Here is a 23,451-nt window from a genome sequence, read left to right as displayed (position 1 = left end):
AAATTCACTACTAAAACTTATCAGATGCAATACACATATTAATAATTGCATGTGGTTTTAATTTTATAAATAATATAGTAGAAAATAAGTTTTATTCAACAAAAATCTTTAGAATTTTTTATTTTCATGATTTAATTAGTGATTTTTCTAAAAAAAGTATTATATATTTTTCTATATTTTCGTGTAAATATTTTATAAATATTTTTATATTTAAATAATGTTTTATTCAAATAAAAATAATTTGCATTAACTATATATACTTATTAATTAAAAAAAAACAATATTATTAGTATAATTTCTTATGTATTATTACTAGAAGATATAAAGTTGGTACTTGAAATGTCACTACAAAATTCGAACATTTTAAAATGTATATATGCATAGTATTCTTAGATGCAATAAATTTGTCGCAATGATGAAACTTCTGACGTTCCATGCTCTTCTAAGAAATTGAATATGTTTTTGATAACTATAAAGCAAAAGTATTGTAATAATTATATAAATATTATATATATATATATCATTTAATATAATTTTCATTGCGAATATACCTTGTTTATCTTCGCTACTCATAAACATATTGATAATTGAAAAACGTTTCATTTGACTGATTGATTTCAAACAATTATTCAAAAGTTCTATATTGTCAGATGTACAAAAATACTGTTCTAAACAATGCAATATAGTACTGAACTTGTTTCCATCTAATTCATTTCCTAAAACTAAAATATTTTTATGACAATAAATTTTATATAGTTGCTAGATTAAAATACAAACCTAAATTTAAATCTACTGATCTTAATAATTGAGCATATACTTCTAGATCAAAATCATTTTTTGATGAATTATTTATAATCTTTGTAATAGGTTTCTCTTCTTTACTAGTTTTATTTTTATATTTATCTGCCATTTCTATTTTTCTAGGTTTCTCATTTAAATAATATTTTTCGCAATTTTTAGTTAGATTTTTAAGTTTTACTTGTTTATCGGATGATTTATTTTTGTTCTTAATTTTTGTGTTGGATATATTTTTATTCGTTGTTTCCTTCGATTTGATTTCAACATTTATATAATTCTTGTTATTAGATTCATTAGGTAATTCTTCAATAATAACTGAATTAGTTCCTATGGGAGATTTTGTACGAGAAAAAGTTGATTTATGTTTCGTTGTTAAGGGATCAGGATCATTTTTTTCTTGGTATAATTTAGACACATTTGAAGAATAATTATTAGAAGAAACTGGACTTTTGAACAGTTCAGTGTTCACATTAATTACTTTTGGAATATTTTCAGATTTCTTTGAAAGAGTATTTTTAATTATCGTTGTTTCTCTATTATTATTTTCAAGACAATATTCAGCCTTAATATGTGGACTTGGATTTAAATTTCGTGATGGACCTGGTGCTTTATCGCAATAGCATATACTATTTGAGTTAAACTGTGAAACATAATTCTTTTTTTCTTCAAGTTCATTTAACTTTGATATTAATTTTTTATTTGTATCTTCAGTTTGTTCTTCTGTGATAGTCATTCTGAAAATGCAAAAGTGAACAATTTAAATATACGTTACTAAATAATTATCTTTCTATCGTACCTTATTTTTCTAGATTCGCAAGGTTTTCTTAATTTCTTCACACCAGCAATCGCTACGGCATTAGTAGGTTCTAATATCAAAGCAGCTTCACAATCTGCCAATGCCTAATTATATGTGTATAATTATATATATATAATATAATTAATAAAAAATATATAATTATATAATATAATATATATTATTATTATTATATATACATTATTTTTTTCAAATTCATGCAATCAAAGAAAAAAGTGAATAAAAAAAATTTTTATTTGAATACCTGAGACGATTCTCCAAGATGATCTAAACATAAAGCTCGCCGAAGAAGAGCTTTAATATTCATACATTCTACATTGAGTACTATGTTACAGTCTTTAAGAGCATCTTGATAACGTTGAAGTTTAATATCTGAAAAAATATAATTTAATCTATAGATTTTTTTTAATAACATAAATAAAACTAATTTTATTTACACGTCATTGCTCGATTATTATGTGTAATTATATTCGAATTCATTTTTATGCTAATATTATAATGTTCCAAAGCTTCCTCGTAATCTCCAGCTCTATAAGCTTCGTTTCCTTTTTCTCTTTCTTGATCTGCCATTACGTCTAATTCTGTTCCTGTTAATGCCGCTAATAAAAAAATTATTTTCTGTATATATTTTATATATATATATTTTTATATATATTTTTATTTATAAAATTTTTTTATATATTTTTGTAAATAATTTAAATTTATTCAAATAATTATAATTTTTTTTATTTTTTATTTTACTCTATTTTAAATTTAAAGATTATGATTATCAATACATACATGTATTGATAATCGTATGTTTTTCCAGCTTCTTTTTTTCTATAATTTCTTTTTGTTTCTGTTGTAATTTCTTTGCTTCAAGTTTTTGCTGATCTTCTCGTATATCTATTTTATTTAGTTCAACATCAACGTCATATTTATCCCAAGCAGAATAATCACAAGAAGCAATTCGTTTATTTTTAGTATTTTTTAAGTTTGTCGCAAAATTTTTCTAATTAAATTAAACAAATAAAACATAAATATTTTTAAATAACTATATATCATATTTAATATGAATAATTTATATTATATTATATTTAATATGAATAATTAAATAATATATGTATCAAAATTTAGATAATAATTAAATACTTTTAGAGATTCTTCTTTAAATTCCCGAATGTCTGGTGAAGGTAAAGGATTTAATAAAGTTGTTTTCCCTTCTTCTAAATCTTTTTCTCGAATCTGCATTTCAGACATCCAATCATTAATATCTTTATCAATTTCTTTACATTCATTTGGTTCTAACATATCACGTTTAAGAATGGGTTCGGATTTTCTTAAAATTATACTCGTTGGCTTAATAACATTTAAACACTTTTCTGCATGTTTTGTTAAATCTGGATAAAATCCTTCTTCACCAGAACTGTGAACAAAACGTATCAAAGTATAAAAATTAAAAATAATATTATATTATTAAAATATATAAAGAATATTAAAAAAATTTTCAAAATAAATATATATTCAAAAATTTATTAGAATTTAATTTTTAAAAATCCTAATTTTTACTTACCGCAATATAGTTACTATACGCTCCAATTTTTTTGCATTTGTACATTCAGAAATATATTCATATGAAAGATGCTCGACCGGTATATCATATCTTTCGAGCAATGACTTTTGTCCACATTTTGTATTATGAATAATATTTGTATCTGTTTCGATCATGATATCAAATAAAATATCTTTTCTTTGGAAAAAATATTTTTCTGTTACAACAAAAAAGAGAATATGTTTCTGTTACAATCTTCTGTTTAATTAGTTGCTATGGATACACGCATACCAAATTATCAGCTTTATCCACAATATGCTTGTATCAAACTCAATCGATAACATAGGGAGTATTCTTTATGATGCATTTCCAACGAAAGATCAATAACAAATGCATATGTATTCGATTATATTTTCGAGATCTAATTTAGTTTAAAATCTATATAACTGATTTAAAAAGTAAATTATTCTATATTATTTAATATTAGAATGTTTATTCATATAAATATATTCATTTAAATCAGACAATATATAAAAAAATTTGATAGTTAACTATATAGATTATAAAGAGATATTTTCAATTAATAATAAATTTAATATAAATTTATATAAATATTTATATTTTTATATAGAAATATTAATATTATTAATTATTATTAATATATATTATTAATTATAAGTAAATATAGAAAATATATATTATATATACATATATAAATTATATATATATATATATATATATATATAAAATAATAAAAATAATATATATATACATACATATATATGCTCTATTTTAAATCACTTTTAATAAGAAATGTTTTTCAAATTAATAATGTCAATATAATAATTTGAAGCAGTAGATTTTATCTTATAAAAGTAAGCGCTTGCGTAGTTACTTGCATTAATGGATATGCGCTTGCATACTAGTGCTCGTGTGTTGGTCTACACTTACCTGTTAACACGGCAGTCACCTTGTACTGTGAAGCGGTACGCCATGCCGTGATCGAGACATGCTCAAGTGGATATACTGGAGAGTGCATATTAGACAGTGCGAAGCGCTCAGACTCGAGCATTCGCCGGCGAACGCTCGGTGAGTTCGGTATAAAGGTTTTTTGTGTCATACGTTTGTTCGTTCTCGTTCGTATATTTTCATCAGTGATTTTGTTTCTTTTCACATATTATTGTCATTATTGTAAACAGTATCAAATTTATATGAGCAATAATTAATTAAATAACAGACAACAAATTTGGGAAATTTTTTATCGAGTGAATTTATTATTACAAGTGGAATACAGGTATTTATTTATGCGAATTTTTCTACGTTTCATATTTTTTTACGTCGAATCAGTTGGTATCATCGAAAGGAGACAATCAACTTTCTTGAATAAATATAAGTAGCATCTGTTCGTTGTTTAATATTTATATGATCGATCTTCTAAAGGTCGCATTGATTTATGAGAATTTTATTTATTTATTTATTCCATTATACTTAAATAATATTCAAAATAGTATTCGTTTATATATTGAATTTAATCTCTTCTCGCTTGGTTCGCTTATATCATATAAAATTTTGAGCATCTATTATATTTCTATTAATAATAAAATATTTAAACTGCAAACAAACGTACAGATTTTTATAAAGGAAATATTAAAAAATGATGTACACAATTTATCGGCCGTTAATAAATAAATATTAAAATATTTTTATGTGAATCATTCATGAATATTCGATTTTGATTCCGTAAAGATAAAAATATATTATTTCTGTGGGTATATAATATAATGTATGATGGATACTAAAATGTGTTATCTAATCTACTGACTTAAAGAACATAAAGAAACATAAATTGATTCATGATACCATTTATGGGAACGATATAAAATCTCATAAGTCTGGTGAAAATAATTCAACAACCGATGTCGATATCGATGTACGATGTCTCATCTAATCTGAAAATACATGGATATCCGTGCGCACGATTCTCATGTATGTCAGGTTTTATAAAATTCTAACATGATTTTTACTAGTGTTTGCGCGTAAAACGGTGATTTGTCAACGATTTCATTTGACAAAAAAAAAACGTGTCTTGGAAAAATCCAGTAAAAGAAAAAAATTCGAACGGCGCGCCGCAAGAATTACAGGAGAGCACGTGGGCGGTGCTTGAAGTCTAGTTCTCCGCGCCTCTCGCTTCCAGTATTCGTCTGCCCGTCCAAGTGAGTGTTGTTTTGCTGTAGCACTGGCGATCGCGCGCGCGCCTTCTAGCCTTTTTTCGTAATCCGGACGAGCCCGACGTTGGCGGCGCCAAGCGAGAAGAGAAGATGAGGTGGGAGGCCGTCGACCCGTTATAAATGGAACTAGCAAGACAGCATTTCTTGAATCGTTTCTTGTGTTATTATTCGCAGCGTGTCGGCGTAGCCCGCATGTTTGCTTGCAGCGTGACCGGAACGTCATCCACCGATATTATTATCTCCATGGTCCAGAAGATGCAATCGAATCGTGGCGACCGTGGAAAGTGAAGTTTTCGAAAGGAAAAAAGAGAAATCGAAGAAGCGAGAAATCGAGGGACAGAAAGTGGCATTTTTGACGACGCGAGGAACGACGATCGCTGCCAGTGTGAAACTCTCGATGCGTATTATAGTGCCGCGATTTCAGTAAGCGCAAACGAAAATTCGCGAATACACAAGAGAAGTGACAATACAAAAGTGATAGAAAGTTTGAAAACATGAAAAGTGATTAAAATTCGAAAATTGTGTTTCATTGTTTAGTCAATACACGACAAATTTTAAATTGGTTGTCACAATTCGAAATATTTGGTACCGATTTGTTCGCAAGAAGATTGCAACCGTCGAGCTAATGAATCACATACGATAGTGATATTTCGAAAGATCGATGTGTTGTTGAACCTAAAAAAGTGGCTCTTACTCAACGTTTATCGCGCTATTGGAGAGTATGCTTTGAACGAACGTCGCATATTCAACTGTTATGTGAAGTTGTCTTACAATTTGAATGTGATTAGTGGATGCGCTGCAAGTGACCGAGTATCACCGGTTGCTTTGCAATGCGAGTGTATAAAAGCTTCGTACAAAGACAAAACAATTGAGAAACAAATTAAACAAGTCAGTTTATAATTTTTCGATTTAAAATCTTTAATTCAATATATATGCATTCAAAAGAAATATTTATAATCAACTTATGAAAATTGATAACAATTTATTTATATATAAATGCTAACATAAATTATAGTTTCTAAAAAACTATAGTTTTTGAAAATCACTCAGTATTGTGTTTATATTTATAAACATTTATTATAATTATTTTTTTGTGTCATATATGCGATGTGATGATTAGATTTTAATATGATCAAAACAAAATAAAGTGCAGATATAGTGGAAAATAACGCATAAAGTGTTATTTGGAACATATGATGTGCAAGCGCGATTCGAATGACACCTAAGATCCACGTCTGATGACAAACGTGAACAGGATCAGGGTGGTCGTCCTCGGCGGCCCCAGAGTTGGAAAATCAGGTAATAAATTATTTATTTGAATTTTTTTTAATAATACATGTGATCCTTAATTTTTATACAACAAATCATGTATGAATGAATTATTAATATAGTAATAATAATTAATATTAGAATTGAATTAGTAAGAGATGATTATTTTTTTTTTATATTATTTATGATCTTTTAAAGCGTATCTAAAATTTAAAATTTAAATATTCAATTGATAAAAATATAAATATACTTAGAATAAACAGTAATGTGCTTTAAACTCAAAATTTTAATATTTTAAACTAAAAGAATAGCTCTTGCCATTAAATATTTTTCTATGTTTATATAAAATTGGAGATTGATAATTAAAAAAAAATATAACAAAATGTATTGTATATGATCATTAAGAATCAACATTTTTTGCTTTAAATTTCTATTGCTTTATCAATGCAATTTTTGATTTAATCATTCAATTTATCTGAACATAAAAAACATGTATAATGTATAATCTTATGTGGACTGTACAATTATGGAAAAATATATTGAATATAATGACTGAATGAATTTTTATTTATTATTTATTTATTAATTAATTATTTGATTAGGATATTTTATTTTTGAATATATTTGATTTAAACTTTTTTTTTATTCATTATTCAAAATATTTATTTGTTATTTTCTATTATTTTCTATATTCAAAATTATTATATTTTTTATTTTTATTTTCGAAATTATTGTTTTTATTATCGAAATTATTATTTTTGTATTCGAAATGACTTTTGTCTAGATTTCATATTTCCTATTAGAATGTTTATTAAGAATGTTTATATCTATTTCAACTATGATATCAAACAAAATAGATATTTTAGAAAATACATATTTTTCAGTTTGTATAGATAAACATATCAGAGAGATATTAATTATAGTGGGTTAATATTGTATATAATACTAATATTATGTTGTGTAAAGCATGTTTCTGCACGTGTAATATCGCAACGACAAATTGAATGAAAGTGCCGTTAAGATGAATATATAGTCTTCGGTATAATACAGTGCATTAGTTAGCTGGACAGTCGTATGATGCATATAAAGTAACCAAATAAATGCAATAAGTAGTTCATATTGACTCTGAAATTAATCCTATTAATAAATCATAGAGCCGATATCGTGATCGAAGTATAATTCAAATAACATTGAATTAGATATTAAATAATTAATATTTTTCGCGAGATTATAACCTATGTAGAAGAAAAAAAAATGATAAACAGAAAATTTTCTGAGGAGAGAATAAAATAATTTAATATTTTTTTGATTAAATGATTGATAGTATAAAATTTTTAATAAAAAAAATTTTTTAATAAAATCACGATTAATTAAGTTGATATTTAACCTATAAAACATCATAAGATAAACATCAAATGTTTTCTATTGTTTAGAATGATTGGAAAGAGAACTTATATAGATATGATTATTAGATTATTTAACGAAAATAATGAACTGGTGATGAAGTGTAAAAATAAACTGCGTGATTATTGCATGCTTTTAAATTGATAAAATTATTAAATAACGATGGATTTTCAAGAATTAATTGAATTATTTATTAAGTAATTTAATTGTGAAGTTTCGACCTATTAAAATTAAAAAACTTGAATTATAATTCATTAGAATGCTAGAATTCAAAGAAACAGAAAGAGATTTTTGTAATAATCAAAAATATAGTATTTTTGATAAAATTAATATTCATTATTATTGAGATCATGAGATATTTATTCTCATTATATTTAACTTTCATGGATTGTTTAGTAGCAGTGTCAATGAATAATGTCGGATTATTTTTGACTCATATTAAAATTATTTTTTCTATAAAAATTTTATTAAACTTATTTCTATAAAAATTTTATTAAACTTATTGTAAATGAAGAATATATATATAATATAATAATATAAATAATAATATTGATTATTTGATTATATATATTTTTTGATATTATAATTTTTTTTAATTAGAAAACTTAATGTAAAAATTAATACATGAAATGGTTTTAATACAAACATGGTTTTCTTATAGAATTCTTACATTAATTTGATATATCTTCTATTATCGATTCAAATCGATAATATAAGTTTAAATATTAGATTAAATTAGATTTTGAAATTTAATTTTAAGATTATCTTGATTTTAAATTCTCTGATGATATCGAAGTCTTTTATAAATAGTATCACATTCCTTTATATATTTATTTTTTAGCAATTAATCAATTTTCAATATTTCTTAAGTGTTAATTGTTTGCTTTTGATGAATGAATCACATTTGTATTTTAAAAAAGAATTTAATAATGATGAATCATTATTTCAGTTTTGATATAATAAATCATTTTTAATAATTATATATAATAATAATTATCCTTCTAGTATGAATTTTGATATATTATAATTTTATCATTTGTTATATAATATTTTATAAGTATCTATATTGATATTTTTTTAAATAAAAATTTGAAATAAAGAATTATATTCTATTTAAATTAGATTCGATGGAATTTATTTTTTGTTTTCAATAATATAGAATAAAATTATTCTTAATATTGTTCAACAAATTCTAAAAAATCTTATTGTGATTCTCCTTACAGATATATTCTTTTATAAGAAAATAAATAATAAGATGCATCTTATTATTTTTTTACGTTTTCTTCATTATTTTTAATAAAATATAAATTTTATAATATTGGATATTTTAATTCCTTTTGTTAAATAGTTTTGCTATAGTGTATTATTTTATTTTTTATTTTTATTATAGTTTTTCGTTTCTTCTAATTTGAATAGAAGAATATTTGGTGGAAAAAAATCTATAGTAATTTTATTATTCATGAAAAATCATTTTCAGTAATTATTTAGAATAGATAAAATATTTTATCGATTTTTCATTGATTATTCAGAATGTTAATTTTAATAACTTATTTTAGGCTCGCTAAAATCGATAATATTTTTTTAAACTCATGTAAAATCATTTATATGACACAAATATTATCAATTTTAATATTATTTATATATTTAATAATCTCAACATATAACATATACTTATAATATATACATAATAATATAATATAATAATTTATATATAATATAATATAATATAATCTCAATAAAATCATATTTGACTTAATAAATATTTATATTAAAATATTTAATAGTTTATTTAAATTAAAAATATATAAATTTTTTCTTTCCTCAATTTTTATTCATAGAAATTATAAAAAGAAAAATCATTTTTCAACTATAACAATTATTTTTTCTTTCCTTCTAATTTTTCTATATTCATATCATAATATAAATATTTTAATATGTGATTATAAATGATTAAATAAACGATATTTTATTTTATTTATTAAAAATATAATAAAATATGTAATAATATATAAAAAATAATGAATTATAATATATAAAAAATAATGATTAAATTAATTTACATAATATTGGATTATATAATATTAAATTCAGAAACATAAACATTTATTAGTCTATTATATATATAATAGATATAATAGACTATATAATATATAATATATAAATATAATATATTATTAAAAAAATTATAAAAATTTTTTGCAAAATTTTTTTTTTGCATAAATATTTTTCTATTATAAAAGAAATTTCAGCAATATAATATTTTGTTTCTTAAAATGAGATTTTTTTCAATTAAATAATTATTGATGTAATTACTTCATAAGTTGAGCTGATGTTTATTGAAAAAAATTTATTTATATATTCTTTAAATTAGGAATTTTAATCAAAATGATCACATTTAATACTTATTAATAAATTATAGTTCGAAAATTGTGCCTTTTTGTAATTTCTTTTGTCCTTATTCATCATTTTATTGTCCAAACGATCATTTGATTAAGAAAAGGATATTTCTCGGATCCGGGGGAATCCGTAAAAATCGTGAGGAGAGATTGTGTATAGTAAGGACCTTCGTTATCGGATATCAAGTGAAGAGACTGGTCAACGGGTCGTTGGTGAATCATAAAAAATTCTGTACGGCAGCAGGTTGAGAGATCTGAACATCCGATACATTCGAGCTTTGTTCGTTCGACTCTGGATGCCAAATTTACGCATTTAATGTACTTTTTCTTCCTTTATTGACTTCTGGCGAGTTCATGATTTTCATGTATCCATATGAATATTAGGTAGCAATCAATTTTTTTTTTCTTATTAGATGACTGAATAAAGTTTTATTTAATTATATTTGTAATAACAATAGAAAGAATAGAATGTGATTTATTGAAGCATATATGAGAAAATATCTCATATTGCTATGTATTTAATGATAAATAGTTAATGATATGTAAAATAATTTATTTATATTAATTATTAAAATAATTAATTTATTTATGATATTGAAATTTTTAAAATTTTTGAACGAGTTATACATATATGTCAAATTATAATTATCTACTATTCGAAGCAATTTATTTTTATCTAATAAAATTTTTGTATCATTCATTTATATTTATATCATTTTTTTAATTATTTTTCTTTAATAAGATTTTCTTATATTTCTAATCGTTTTAAATATTGACTTCGATCAATTTCCGTAAATAGAAAAAAATATATAGATGAATTGATATTTTTCTCTTTTTTTTAAAAATTAACTTTTTGTAATTAACCTCATATCCTATTTTTTCATGATTTTAATTTAATAGAAAATTCTGTTTTTTTATTATATTTTAATTTAATGGAATTAAATTATTAATATTAATGAATAAATATTATAGTTTAATTATGTATTATAATTAAAAAATAAATTATTGAATATGATTGTGATATATGATTGCTGCTTGATATGAAAAAAATTAATTTTTTTAGCGATTAAAATCGAAATATATATCTATATATAGATATCTATATATATATATATATATATATTATAAAAAAAAAGATTTTCTTAAAATATTATAATATTTTTTATATTTATATATTTTTTATATTTTTGATTATATATTAAATATTTTTGTTCATTAAAAGTTGCAACTTAGGTAACTATTACAAATATGTATATTAATTTATTTTTATAGTTTTAGTTGTTTTATTGGATCAGAAAAATCTGGATAAGATAGTGGAACGTGAAAGTGAATACAATAATACTTTCATTTTATAAAAATAATACTAATTGATCTTGAAAAGAAAGCATAATAATAATATAATTTTTAATAATTAACATAGTTAATGGAATAATTTTTATTTAATACAGAAATATTAAACTTATTAAATTAATTATTTTAATTAAAAATAATTAAAATAAATTATTTTTTTTTTATAAAAAAAATTTGAATGCATATACATTTTTCGTAACAGAAATAATAATAAAATAAAGTATAATACAAATAAGAAAAAATAAAATTTATTCTTTAAAAGATTTTATTTTTGGAATAACAATAATCGGATTTTTAACACAGATGAATTTATTGATTTTAATTAATCTAGAATTAAATAATAAATAGATAATGCATAAACATATAAATATTATTCATAAAATAAAATTTATAATTTTATGAATAACTGTTATTATTGTAACATAGATATTTGTTATTTATATATATATTTTTGATAAGATAAAATACTCACATATAAAATTTTAGCATTATTATAATAAAAGAATATTTTAATAAAAAGAAAGATGAATAATAAATTATTTTGTTATTATAAAAAAGAAACTCAAAAAAGGTTGAGAAATATTATAGTATGAAAGAATTAACTCGATTTAAGGTTATACTTATATTTTAAATTCTTCTTTAAAAAATCTTTTTCTATTATATTTTAATTAATCTTGTAAGAATTATTCTGTTTTATTAAGGATTTTAGCTTTATACATTGATAAAATTAAAGAGATTTTTTAATAATTTTAAATATTAGTGAATAATAAATACTTATTTATTTAAAACTATGGAATTGTTATTATTGTTATATATATATATATATATATATATATATATATATATGAAATGAATTAAGATTCAGTTATATATAAATTAAAAAAATGTATTAAAAATTTATCATAACAAATATAAAAATATTTAATACATATGATCATGTGATAATTCAATATTTTTTTTGTATGTCCATTACAATAGATTATAAATAATTTTTAAATGAAATAAATAAAAAATGCTATTAATTCTTATTAGAATTTCTTATATAAGTAATCACAAATATAAATAATTGTATATAATACGAACGCACACTTTTCGATTTTCTTGAGGATCGCAATCCCTAATTTGGGAATCCATGGTATAATATTTATAGAAACGATAAATTTTTAAAAGAATGAATTTCGTAATATTTAACTCATCAATGATACGATTTTGTAAAATATATTAATAGAAAAGCTCATAATAGCAAGAATATCGATGATTATAATTAAGGCCCATTTATCTGCGTTAACGTCTATTGAAGCAGCAATTGGGTGCGCATTTACATGTCGCGTGAAGTATATAAATTCATTTTGGCCGAATGGTACTTTATTACCAATTCGTTAAAAAACGTGATTCAAACAAGTATAGAAAAAAAGTTTTTTTTCTTTCTTAAGTTTTCTTAATTTTAATTTTATTTCGCTTATCTTCTTTCTATGTTGTAATTTATTGAATTTAATCTTTTATAGTGTTTATATAGTGTTTTATAGTGTTTTATACTGTTTTATAGTGTTTATAATATTTATAAAGTTTAATAATTATCATTTCCGCAATGGAGTATTTTTTAACTTTATTGAAGAGTTTAATATGTGCTATTTTGTATAAAACAAATGAATAAAAAAAATAAAAAAATTGTATTGCATACAATATAGAATTAGATACTAAAATATTCATATACATAAAAAATATATATATAAGAAATTTAATGTTTTTCATTTATATATTTTTCTCTTTTAATATCTTCTGATTTCTTCTAATCTGATATTATGGTATTCGATGTTTTTTCTCGGAATAAATTTTCTATATTTACAATTTAGTATTTAATAATTTTAAATTTTAATACTTTTCAATTTTGTATGAAAAAAATACATGAAATAAGTACATATTAAATCAGTAATGTTTTTTATTTCTATATATATATATAGAATATTCTATATATATATATTCTAATATATAAATATTAATATTTTATATTTAAATATTTTTGAGTGTTTTTTGTATTCTGTTATTTTTGTATTCTGTATATTATATTTGAATGTTTAAAATTGTTTGACTTATATTAATATTCTATATCTTATCTTATATCTTATATTTATATCTTATATCTTATATCTATATTATATTTTATATCTATATCTTATATTTACATTTGAATATTAAATATTTTTTTATCGTAAAATTCAATATTCTAAAATTCTACATAAGGAAATTAATAGCGAATTTATCTTTAAATATTTGATAATCTTATATGTAAATTTATCTTAGAATATTCGATAATTTTATGTTTGATTTTTTTCGTTTTAGTTATTTTTCTTTATTTAAAATATTTAATGTTTCGTACTTCTATAATGTGAGAATATTAATATCTTTTATTTTTATATTAGAATGTTTAAGATATTTTTCTTATATGCATTTTCTAATTTTTTGAAGTTTTTTACTTATATATATATATATATATATATATAAGTAATATATAAATATATATAATAAATATATATATAAGTTTTATACTTATATATTATATTTCATATAATATTTAATATCTCAATTTATATTATATTTATATATATAATATACATACGCATAGAAAGAGAGAGAGAGAGAGAGAGAGAGAGAGAGAGAGAGAGAGAGAGAGAGAGAGAAAAGAGAGATTTTATATTATATTAAAATATTTGAAATCTATTCGTTTTTTATATTTTCAAATATTTAAAATTTTCCATCTCTTTTCGCTAAAATGTTTAACAACTGTTTTAATCTTTAAATATAGTATTCTGCAACTTCTGAATGCAAAAATGAAATTCTCAAATGGTTTCTTTTATTTTACGTTCGAATTTAAAATTCGAAAACATAATCTATTTCTTCTTTAGAGTATTTAATATTTTTTATTTATAATATTTATATTTTATATGATATTATATAAATTGTTAATATTTAAATTACTAAATTAAAAAATTTCCAAATATTAAAAAATACAAAATTGAAAAAATAAAAGAAAATAGAATTTACTAATGAATTATATAATTATATATAAATTATATATAAATTTAATAAATCGAAATAGTAAGATTTTTAATTTAATATAAAACTGAAAAATTAAATATTATACTTCAAAATTAGTTATTAATTGAATGTTATTAAATGAATTATTTATTTTTATTTCATTTCAATTTAGTTTTCTAAATTTTGTGTACAATAATAAAATTTAAAAATTTTCTAAAAGACAAGATGTTCTATTTTTTAGTATTCAATTTAATAATCAATTGTAATAAAAAAAATTTTCGATCTATTTTTTTTTTCACTATCTTTATATTTAAATGTATTTAAATATATTAACATATGTTTGTGTTCATAGATAAATTCATTTAATTGTTTCAATATTTCATAAAATAATATATTATATAAATTCACAAATATACAAATTTAGCAGCTTTATGAATTTTTATTCATCGCGGCGAGAAATTTCTTCACGCGCGTGCGCATCTATTTCAGGAAAATGTTCCAATGAGCGCACGCGCGCTCATAAATGAGCATATAAAGAGTGAATCAGCGATTCGCGACGATTTATCATCATAGATAAATTCACGGCCTGAAGCATCGTTCGTGCATCTTGATTCATATGACTGGGTCGAACCTTCAAGTTACAAATATGAATAACCAAACAGGATGATACAGCGCGCGAATAAAACGTGAATCGACCATATTGTATATACAAGTTTTGTATGATGCTAGAGAAGAAAAAGATTTTATAAGATTTTATAAGATTTTTACGTGAGTTGTGTTAATGAATTTCGTTAAGAAATAATTGTTTTTTCATTCTCTTATGAGTTTATTTAGCTATTATGTGTTTATTGAATTAAATGGAATATTTTTTTTAGTGTAAATGATGAATTTAATATGAAACTGAAATATCTTCTATTAGAGTGAATTAAAGTTATTGAAAAATCTTAATGTGATAGATTAGATAGATAGATTAGATAGATAGAGAAATAGAATTGAAAGATTAATTAATAATATGATATTAATATATTGTAAATTAAAATTTAAAAATTGGTATTGTATTTTCTATTGAAAAAATTTACATATTAGTTATTAATAATTAATAATAATTAAATAAAATTAATTAATTAATTAATTAAGAAAATATCTATACTTTGGTTCATATATTTTTAAACCATGAAAAAAACAATCTTATAATTCATAAGTTTTATTATTAAAGAAATATCGCAATTTTTTTTTTCGTATCACAATTAAAATAAAATACAACAACAAATACTGATATGTATTATGAAAATATTTTTAAGATTTACTAGAAATTCCATAAATTCATTCTATTATTTGTATATAAATTCATATAAATTATAGAAAATATATTAATAATAATAAAAAACAACATCTAATCTAATATAAAATAAAATCTTAATTATATTTCAGTTCATTTAATGTCACATTTATTTCAAAAATTTCAAAGATCACATTTCATCAAAAGTGTTGATAATCAATCGAAAGATAAATCAAAAATAAATTAAATGAAAGAAATAATAATTAAATAAATAATATGAAAGAAAGGTAAAAGTGATTAAGTCACTCTTCAATAAACCACATTTTCCAGTCACAAATGAATTGATGATAGCATCCGCTTGTATGCGAATACATATACTGGTCTATAGATAGATTCATGGTAGATAAAACCTAGTACATATAAGAAAATAATAATTATGGCACGATTACTATGGATAAAAGGGACAAGATAAAAAAAATTTGATTCACAGCATAGTAACTGCACCGGAGCGTATCCTTTTGATTATGTTCAGTTCAACTGGCCGCGTTTTGCCGCGAATCTTCGTCATTACTCCAATAAAGATGCACGTAATGCTCTTGTTTATTTATTTATGAAAGAATAATTCGTTTGGAGAAAAAAAATGCGATTTTTAAAAATGAAAGTGAAGATGAAGATTTTTAAAGATTTTAAATAGATTGATTCGAACTTCTCAATATTTATAACAATTATTATAATTTATAAAATGTATAAATCTATAATTTGCAAAATATCCGAATATATAGTAAAATATTCTAATAAAATAATATTTTATCTAACATGCTAGAATGAAAGAAAAAAAATCAAAATTATAATTATTTTTTAAAAGTGAAAAAAAATTTTTAATTTTCCAATATTTTTAACAAAACATAATTTTTGTAAAATTAATTTTTAAAATATTGCAAAGACTTTCAATTTTAATTTTTTGTATTTTTCAAGCATTTTTATGCATATTTTTTGACTTTTTAATTTATTTTAATTCATTTATTATTAATTTTATTATCAATTATATTATCTTTTTCTTTATCTTATATTATAATTTTATAAATATTTTAAATAATAAATATATAAAATAATATTCACGATATAAATATTTATATATAAATAAATTAATATATATAATATATATATGAATAATATATTGAATATAATGAATAAATTAAGAATACTTGAAAAATAATTTTCTTCAATTTATATTCGTAGTTCTTCATTTAGTTATTTTTGTATAATAAGAAAAATTATTGTTAAAAAAAATTAAGTCATTATAAATTACTAAACAAAATACTAAACAATAAAATCAATGAAAATAATTTTTATCTATTATATTTCTTTGAAGTAATGAGTTTTAATAAATTTTATATAATGTAAAAATTGTTTTAATTTATAGTAACATTTGCATTAAAATTTTTTATATCATTTATTATTTATTTATATATAACAATTTATTAATTTTTTTAATTTATTAAGTTCAACTTTTTAAATATTAAAAAAATTATTTATCAGAATTTAATTATCATCTTGATATATTGGACATTTATAAAAAATTATTTTTATTTCATTATTTATAAAATGTACACAAAAAAACAATAAAATCGATCTATTAACATAAAAAATATATTTTAAAAAATACTTTATCGAAATTATCTTATTTATCCCATATGTATATCCCAATATTTTTTATAGGGATTCTTATATAGCAATGATTTAATTTACAATACGTATTTATACATATTGAAAAAATGATTTTTCAAAAAAATTCAAATTTTATAATATTTTCATTATTTTTCCGCAATCGATAATTATACATATCGTGAAAATACGTGCCATTTTGAAATGCAAAAACATATATGAACGTGTTCAACTTAACGATTACGATTGTCCGCCCCGTGAATTTGTTTAACGATATGTATTATCATATATCTTTGAGCACATAACGCCATATTTACGAGCACGTCCGCGATTCAGCCACGATAAAAGACCTCGTTGACGCGTTCAATTCACTCTGTGTGCACGCGAACGGGTCATATTCACGAGGTCTTGAGAATGCAACTTTCTTAAGCCATGTCCTCACGAGAGAAATAATGAGGAATTTTTTCTTGCTACTTATTCTAAAAGATGTTCAACAAATATCGAATTGTAAAAATATTTTAATCACATCAAAATAACATAATGAGACAAACATTTATTTATAAATTTTATTTCAATTTTAAGACTAGAAACAATTCATGGTGCAAATGAAATTAATTGAAACAAAATGAAAATCAAGAATAAAAAATTGGAATTATCGAGGAAATTAAATTTAAAAATTTATGAATTTTTGATATAATTGGTTATAGTTTGTTATAATTTTAGATATAATTAGTTAATTAATAGAAGATTATTCTACATACGAATATGTATAAGAAATATAAAATAATCGTTTTCAAAAAAATTTGAAAATTTAATTTATAATTAATTAAATCATTTATGTTATTATGTAATTAATTATTAATTGAAGTATACTATTATTACAAGACTAATTTTTTTGATTTTTTTTGATTTTTGCATTAGAATAAAAATAAGCAGTAACTTTTGTAATGACAATAAAAGTTGATGAATGAAGTTGAATATTTATCGAAACTGAAGAGATTATTAATCGTTAATGTGCGAACCTCTTGGCATCAAAATTTTTCATTGTTGCTTTAATAACAGCTCAGTTTTAATCTTTTCAAGTTCATTGACATTGTCTATAAACAATTTGCATATAATATTACCGTATTATTGTTCGATTGTTCATAGACAATATCATGTATCTACATTTAATAGTATCTTTAACTATATTTCTAAATATGATTTATAGAATATATTTGTTTTTCAATTTATGGAAAAAGAAATAATAAATTATTAAACAATTGTTGGAACGTAAATTCTTAGTCGAATTCTATATATTATATAATTCTATATTATATATAGAAATAATCTTTTTAAAAAACTAAACTAAATGAAGATTCAGAAATTTTGTAAGCATAAAAATGAATTTTATTAAAAAGTTAGTTTAAAAATAGAAAAATATATTAACTTTCATGCAAATTCTTGTTGAAATATAAAATTAGCTGTAACAATAAGATATTTAATATTAAACAATGAGATTATAGGAAATTCATTTATTAGATGCATGTTTCTTGTCTGCATATATTATTTCTTGTTTTCTATTCCAACAAAAGACTATATAATTGTAGATTGTTCATAAATTTTCTCAGATTTGTATTTTGTTTAAATAGTCTTGAAGATTATTTGTGAACAATATTGTGTATGCGTTGTTCATTACGGATTATTTGCAAACATATTCTTGGATAATTTAGAATAAAAGTTATGCCTCAAAATATTGAAAAATTTTTAATATTGAAAAATTTTCATTAATTTTACATTTTTTAGTTGTTATTATTTTTGATTTATAACTATGTATAAAAAAATTAATTAATTAAAATTTCTGCTTATATTATAACTATATTAAATGATTGTTTTCTTTATGTATTTTAATTTCTATGTAAAAAACAATTATCCCTTATTATTATAGAATTTTGTATAATATTTGTAATTACTGCACATAACATGATTTTGTAAGATTTTGTAAGAATGACAAACTTGAAAGAATGTAAAGAATGATATACATTTATTTCATTTACATATTATATTTATAAGAAATATCAATCTAGATTAGAAAAAAAACAATGATAAAATAGAAAATATAAAAATAAGATTAAAATTGTGTTATTTTTAATTAGTTTACAAAATTATTAAACAGAACTTTCAAAATTTTTATTTAAATAAACATTTTAATACTTATAATTAATAATAAAATGTATAAAAATATATTTTACCAATTAAAATAACACTAAATAAAATATTTTGTAAAATAAAAACTTTGATTTAATTTTAAGATTTAAATATATAAGAAATAAAATAAAAAATGAAAGAATTTTCCAGAATTTTGCACTATTTAAATATAAATATTACAAAATTGCAATTTTAATCACATAATTTTTATTGAAATATTAACTTTCATAAAAGTCTTAATACTACTATTGTAGTATAATTCCTTTTTGCACTTGCCTTTTCAATTGTCAAGACAAAGCTTTAGCGACACGTTCTCGCACAACGCAACACGATAGAGGAGAGTGCATAGCACTCTCGCGTATATATATATGGGATTCTGAGATGTGCGAGACGCCATAAATTTTCACGAGTCGTCGCGGCTAACTTCTACTACGTATCTTGATACCGTGTGTCTCGGATTTCCTTCGACTCTGAACTTTCGTTTGCATCGCGGCTAGAGAGAGTTTAAACGCATATTTTCGTTCGATACAAAAGTACAAATTGCAAATGACTAGAAATGTCAGTTACTAGGATTTCGTGGTGAATGTGCACCGTGTGCCATTTTAACGTTCGAAACAAGTTTTATGGCAGGAACAATTTAGTGGTCGATTCGTGACAAGAGAAAAGCGAATTTTTTTTTCGAGAAAAATCGAATCTGAGAATGAAAAATAAAATATAGAAATAGTTAGGAATATTTTATTAAGAGGACATAATTGATGTTTTGAATTTTGATATTTTGATTTTATTTTATTCTTTTTCTTTGCTTTTTCTTTGGAAAACTGAATTTGAAAGAGGAAATTATATTTGAATATTTTATCGAATAGAAATAGTAAGTGTTGAATTTGATGATTTTTCTTTGATTTTTTTTAGTGAAAGATTAAATCTACGAAAGATTGTACATATTGTATAGATTGAAATATTCTATTGAAAGGAATGAAGAAGTTTTAAACTTAATATTTTAATTTTCTTTTTAATTGCAGATTTTTCTTGTTTTTTTTTTGTAAAAAATATATAAGAAATAAGAAAAAAATTTTTTTGCGATTTTTCTGTATCTTTTTACTTTTTTGCTATTATTTGTTTCTAATTTGTTTAATTGAACATTTATGATCATATAGATTAAATTTGAATCGAGAAATTTTATTTTGAAATATTTTATTCAGAAAAGATAAAAAAACATATTCTGAATTTTTGATGTTTTGATTTCCTTTGATATTAGATTTTTTTTAATTTCTTTTAAAAAAAAATTAATTTTGGAAGAAAAAAATTTCCTTTGATTTTTCTAAATGAAAAATTGAATCTGGATGAAGAAATTATATTCCTTCTGAATATATAAAAGTAATAAATGTTTTAAAGTTTCAATATTTAAAAAATGAGAAAATATCAATAAAATATCATAAATCAATAATTCCTAAATCATATTTAGGAATAAATAGATTTAATTATACTGTATTTGTATCTAAAAATATTCAGATGTCACAGTTTTAGTAATGATTAAAAATCAATATAAAAATATTGCGAAAAATAATTAACAATTGATAATAATAATTCATATATAAGTTTTGCAATTTTAATAAAATTTAAATAAAAATTATTTTTTTAAAAGGAAAAAAAATAATTCATTTCGTCTAAAACGAGTTTCACAAACTTGCAAAACCAAAGCAAGGAAGTTCATTTCGTGTTTTCTGCAAACCTAACTGTTTGATGGAACTATAAAAATCGCGTCAAATACATAATAATGATAATTAATGACCAGTTGTACAGGAAATGTCATTAAAAGATATGTTCGTAGATCAGCGATCGTACATATGCGGTTCTTGAGGACACATCGCTTCATAAATTTCTTCGTTACTTCGCGAAACATACGAGAACTTTAACATATCGCCAACATGGCTGTCCTCTCTCTCTGCCGAGGTTCGACCCCTCGAAGACTTATTGAGTACATAGATCGGTGCTGGTCTCGTGCTCTCGTCGAGCTCTCATATATACACCGTTTATAAATCTGTCGTCCATGGTCGATGCTGGGATTCAAGGAGAAAGAGAGACCTCGAGCTCTAGCAACCTGGACCACTGTGAACATCGTGTTGATTCACCAAGTTAAGAGCTAACTGGTTCCTCTTTTACGTGTTTCGTTCGTTGGTTAAGCGAAATCGAAAGGATTTTTAATAATAGCTGATGTTTCAGATAAAACGAAATGTTTTGTTTTAGTGAATACTGAATAAAAAAATTTTCAATGAAAAAAGAAAAAGTTTAATATCGAAACTTTAGGATTTAATATACTTTATTAATACTTTATTAATATATTATTTATAACAGAATAGATAAGAGTCAAAAATAATTTTGTTTGTAATCATATTCTAATTTAAATTTGAGATTTTATTATATGCAAAGTAAACAATATCCACATATGAACAAGATATTATTCAAGAAGTTAGAAAATAAATTTTCTTTATCATATTTTACTTAGACATGGTTCTTTAATGAATTGTAATAATCGCTCAAATACATCATTTAATTCATTGATATCTTTTCAATTATTGAGGAAATCTATCCTTATAAATGTTCCATTTCTAAATTTTTGTTTAGGATCTTTCAGCAAACCTCAATTGGTCTGAGTACCAATTTCGAATTAATGAAATTATAGCTACGGTTAATAATTAAATGAATATAATCTGAATTCGATATGTCATTTATTCTTCGAATATTCATTTATCATCCAACTCAATCTAAAATTGCTTAAATCCAAAATTTTCGCACAAAAATATTTATATCATTGGATTTCGCTTTTCATACTGAATATATACCGAATAAAAACAAGGATTATCATCTTGCACAAAATGAAACGAACCTGATTTTAGATCTATCTTTTTATTTAACATTAGTGTCGCATAATATCGCAGAAATTTCGATACATATGAGGAAATATTACAATCATCTCTACTTTAAAAAATTAAAATATTTTTTATTTATAAGTAATGTAATTTTATTTTTATAATTTTATTTTAATGTAATTTAATTTTATTTACAAGTAAAACATTGTTAATATTTTAAAATAGAGATTTTTATTATCGAAAATTTAGGATTTAGTATCTATATTTTGCTATAATAATATATAAATATAAACGTAATATAATTGCTGAATACATGCATTATATTTAATAAATATTATGAGATAGTATAAATATATATAAAATTGAAAAAAAAATTTGCTCTTTATATGTTGATAAAGAATAAGCAAAAAATTAAGATAATTTTATTGAAAAATAATAAATTTTGTTTCCTATTCCAGATAAATTCTAAAAATAAAATTAGAATTTTCATAGCTATTGAAAATTTAAGAGTTAATATTTTAAATTAAGTATTATTGCATGTTGTTACTAATAATAATAATCGTTGAAATTATATTTAACGTACTTACATGTAATATTAAATATTAGTTATAAAATAATAAATATTGA

At 21.5% G+C, this 23,451-nt stretch overlaps 2 protein-coding genes across 4 annotated transcripts in view; one reads left to right on the top strand and one right to left on the bottom strand.

Annotated features, from left to right (window-relative positions):
- Nucleotides 1–340: 340 nt before the first annotated feature.
- Nucleotides 341–3,319, bottom strand: LOC122713899 (RNA polymerase II-associated protein 3). The gene is made up of 9 exons (XM_043934725.1): nt 3,165–3,319; nt 2,744–3,017; nt 2,393–2,603; nt 2,050–2,211; nt 1,857–1,984; nt 1,595–1,698; nt 778–1,532; nt 552–722; nt 341–469 (listed from the first exon to the last, which is right to left on the bottom strand). The coding sequence occupies exons 1-9, from the start codon at nt 3,317–3,319 to the stop codon at nt 390–392; spliced, it is 2,040 nt and encodes a 679-aa protein (XP_043790660.1). The 3' UTR covers nt 341–389.
- A 3,116-nt stretch (nt 3,320–6,435) lies between these two features.
- LOC122713717 (ras-related and estrogen-regulated growth inhibitor-like) overlaps nt 6,436–23,451 on the top strand; it is a 159,416-nt gene continuing 142,400 nt past the window's right edge. For all 3 annotated transcript variants that reach the window (XR_006346522.1, XR_006346521.1, XM_043934441.1), the window contains exon 1: nt 6,436–6,670. Coding sequence is in view for 1 of the 3 variants with exons in the window: in XM_043934441.1 (XP_043790376.1) it covers nt 6,610–6,670 (61 nt within the window). In the remaining 2 variants the exon portion in view is untranslated. The remainder of the gene's footprint in view (nt 6,671–23,451) is intronic.

The sequence above is a fragment of the Apis laboriosa genome, unplaced genomic scaffold, assembly GCF_014066325.1.
Source record: "Apis laboriosa isolate Shangri-la unplaced genomic scaffold, ASM1406632v1 scaffold26_cov146, whole genome shotgun sequence".
Lineage (NCBI taxonomy): Eukaryota > Metazoa > Arthropoda > Insecta > Hymenoptera > Apidae > Apis > Apis laboriosa.
This window is presented reverse-complemented; position numbering and strand designations above follow the sequence as displayed.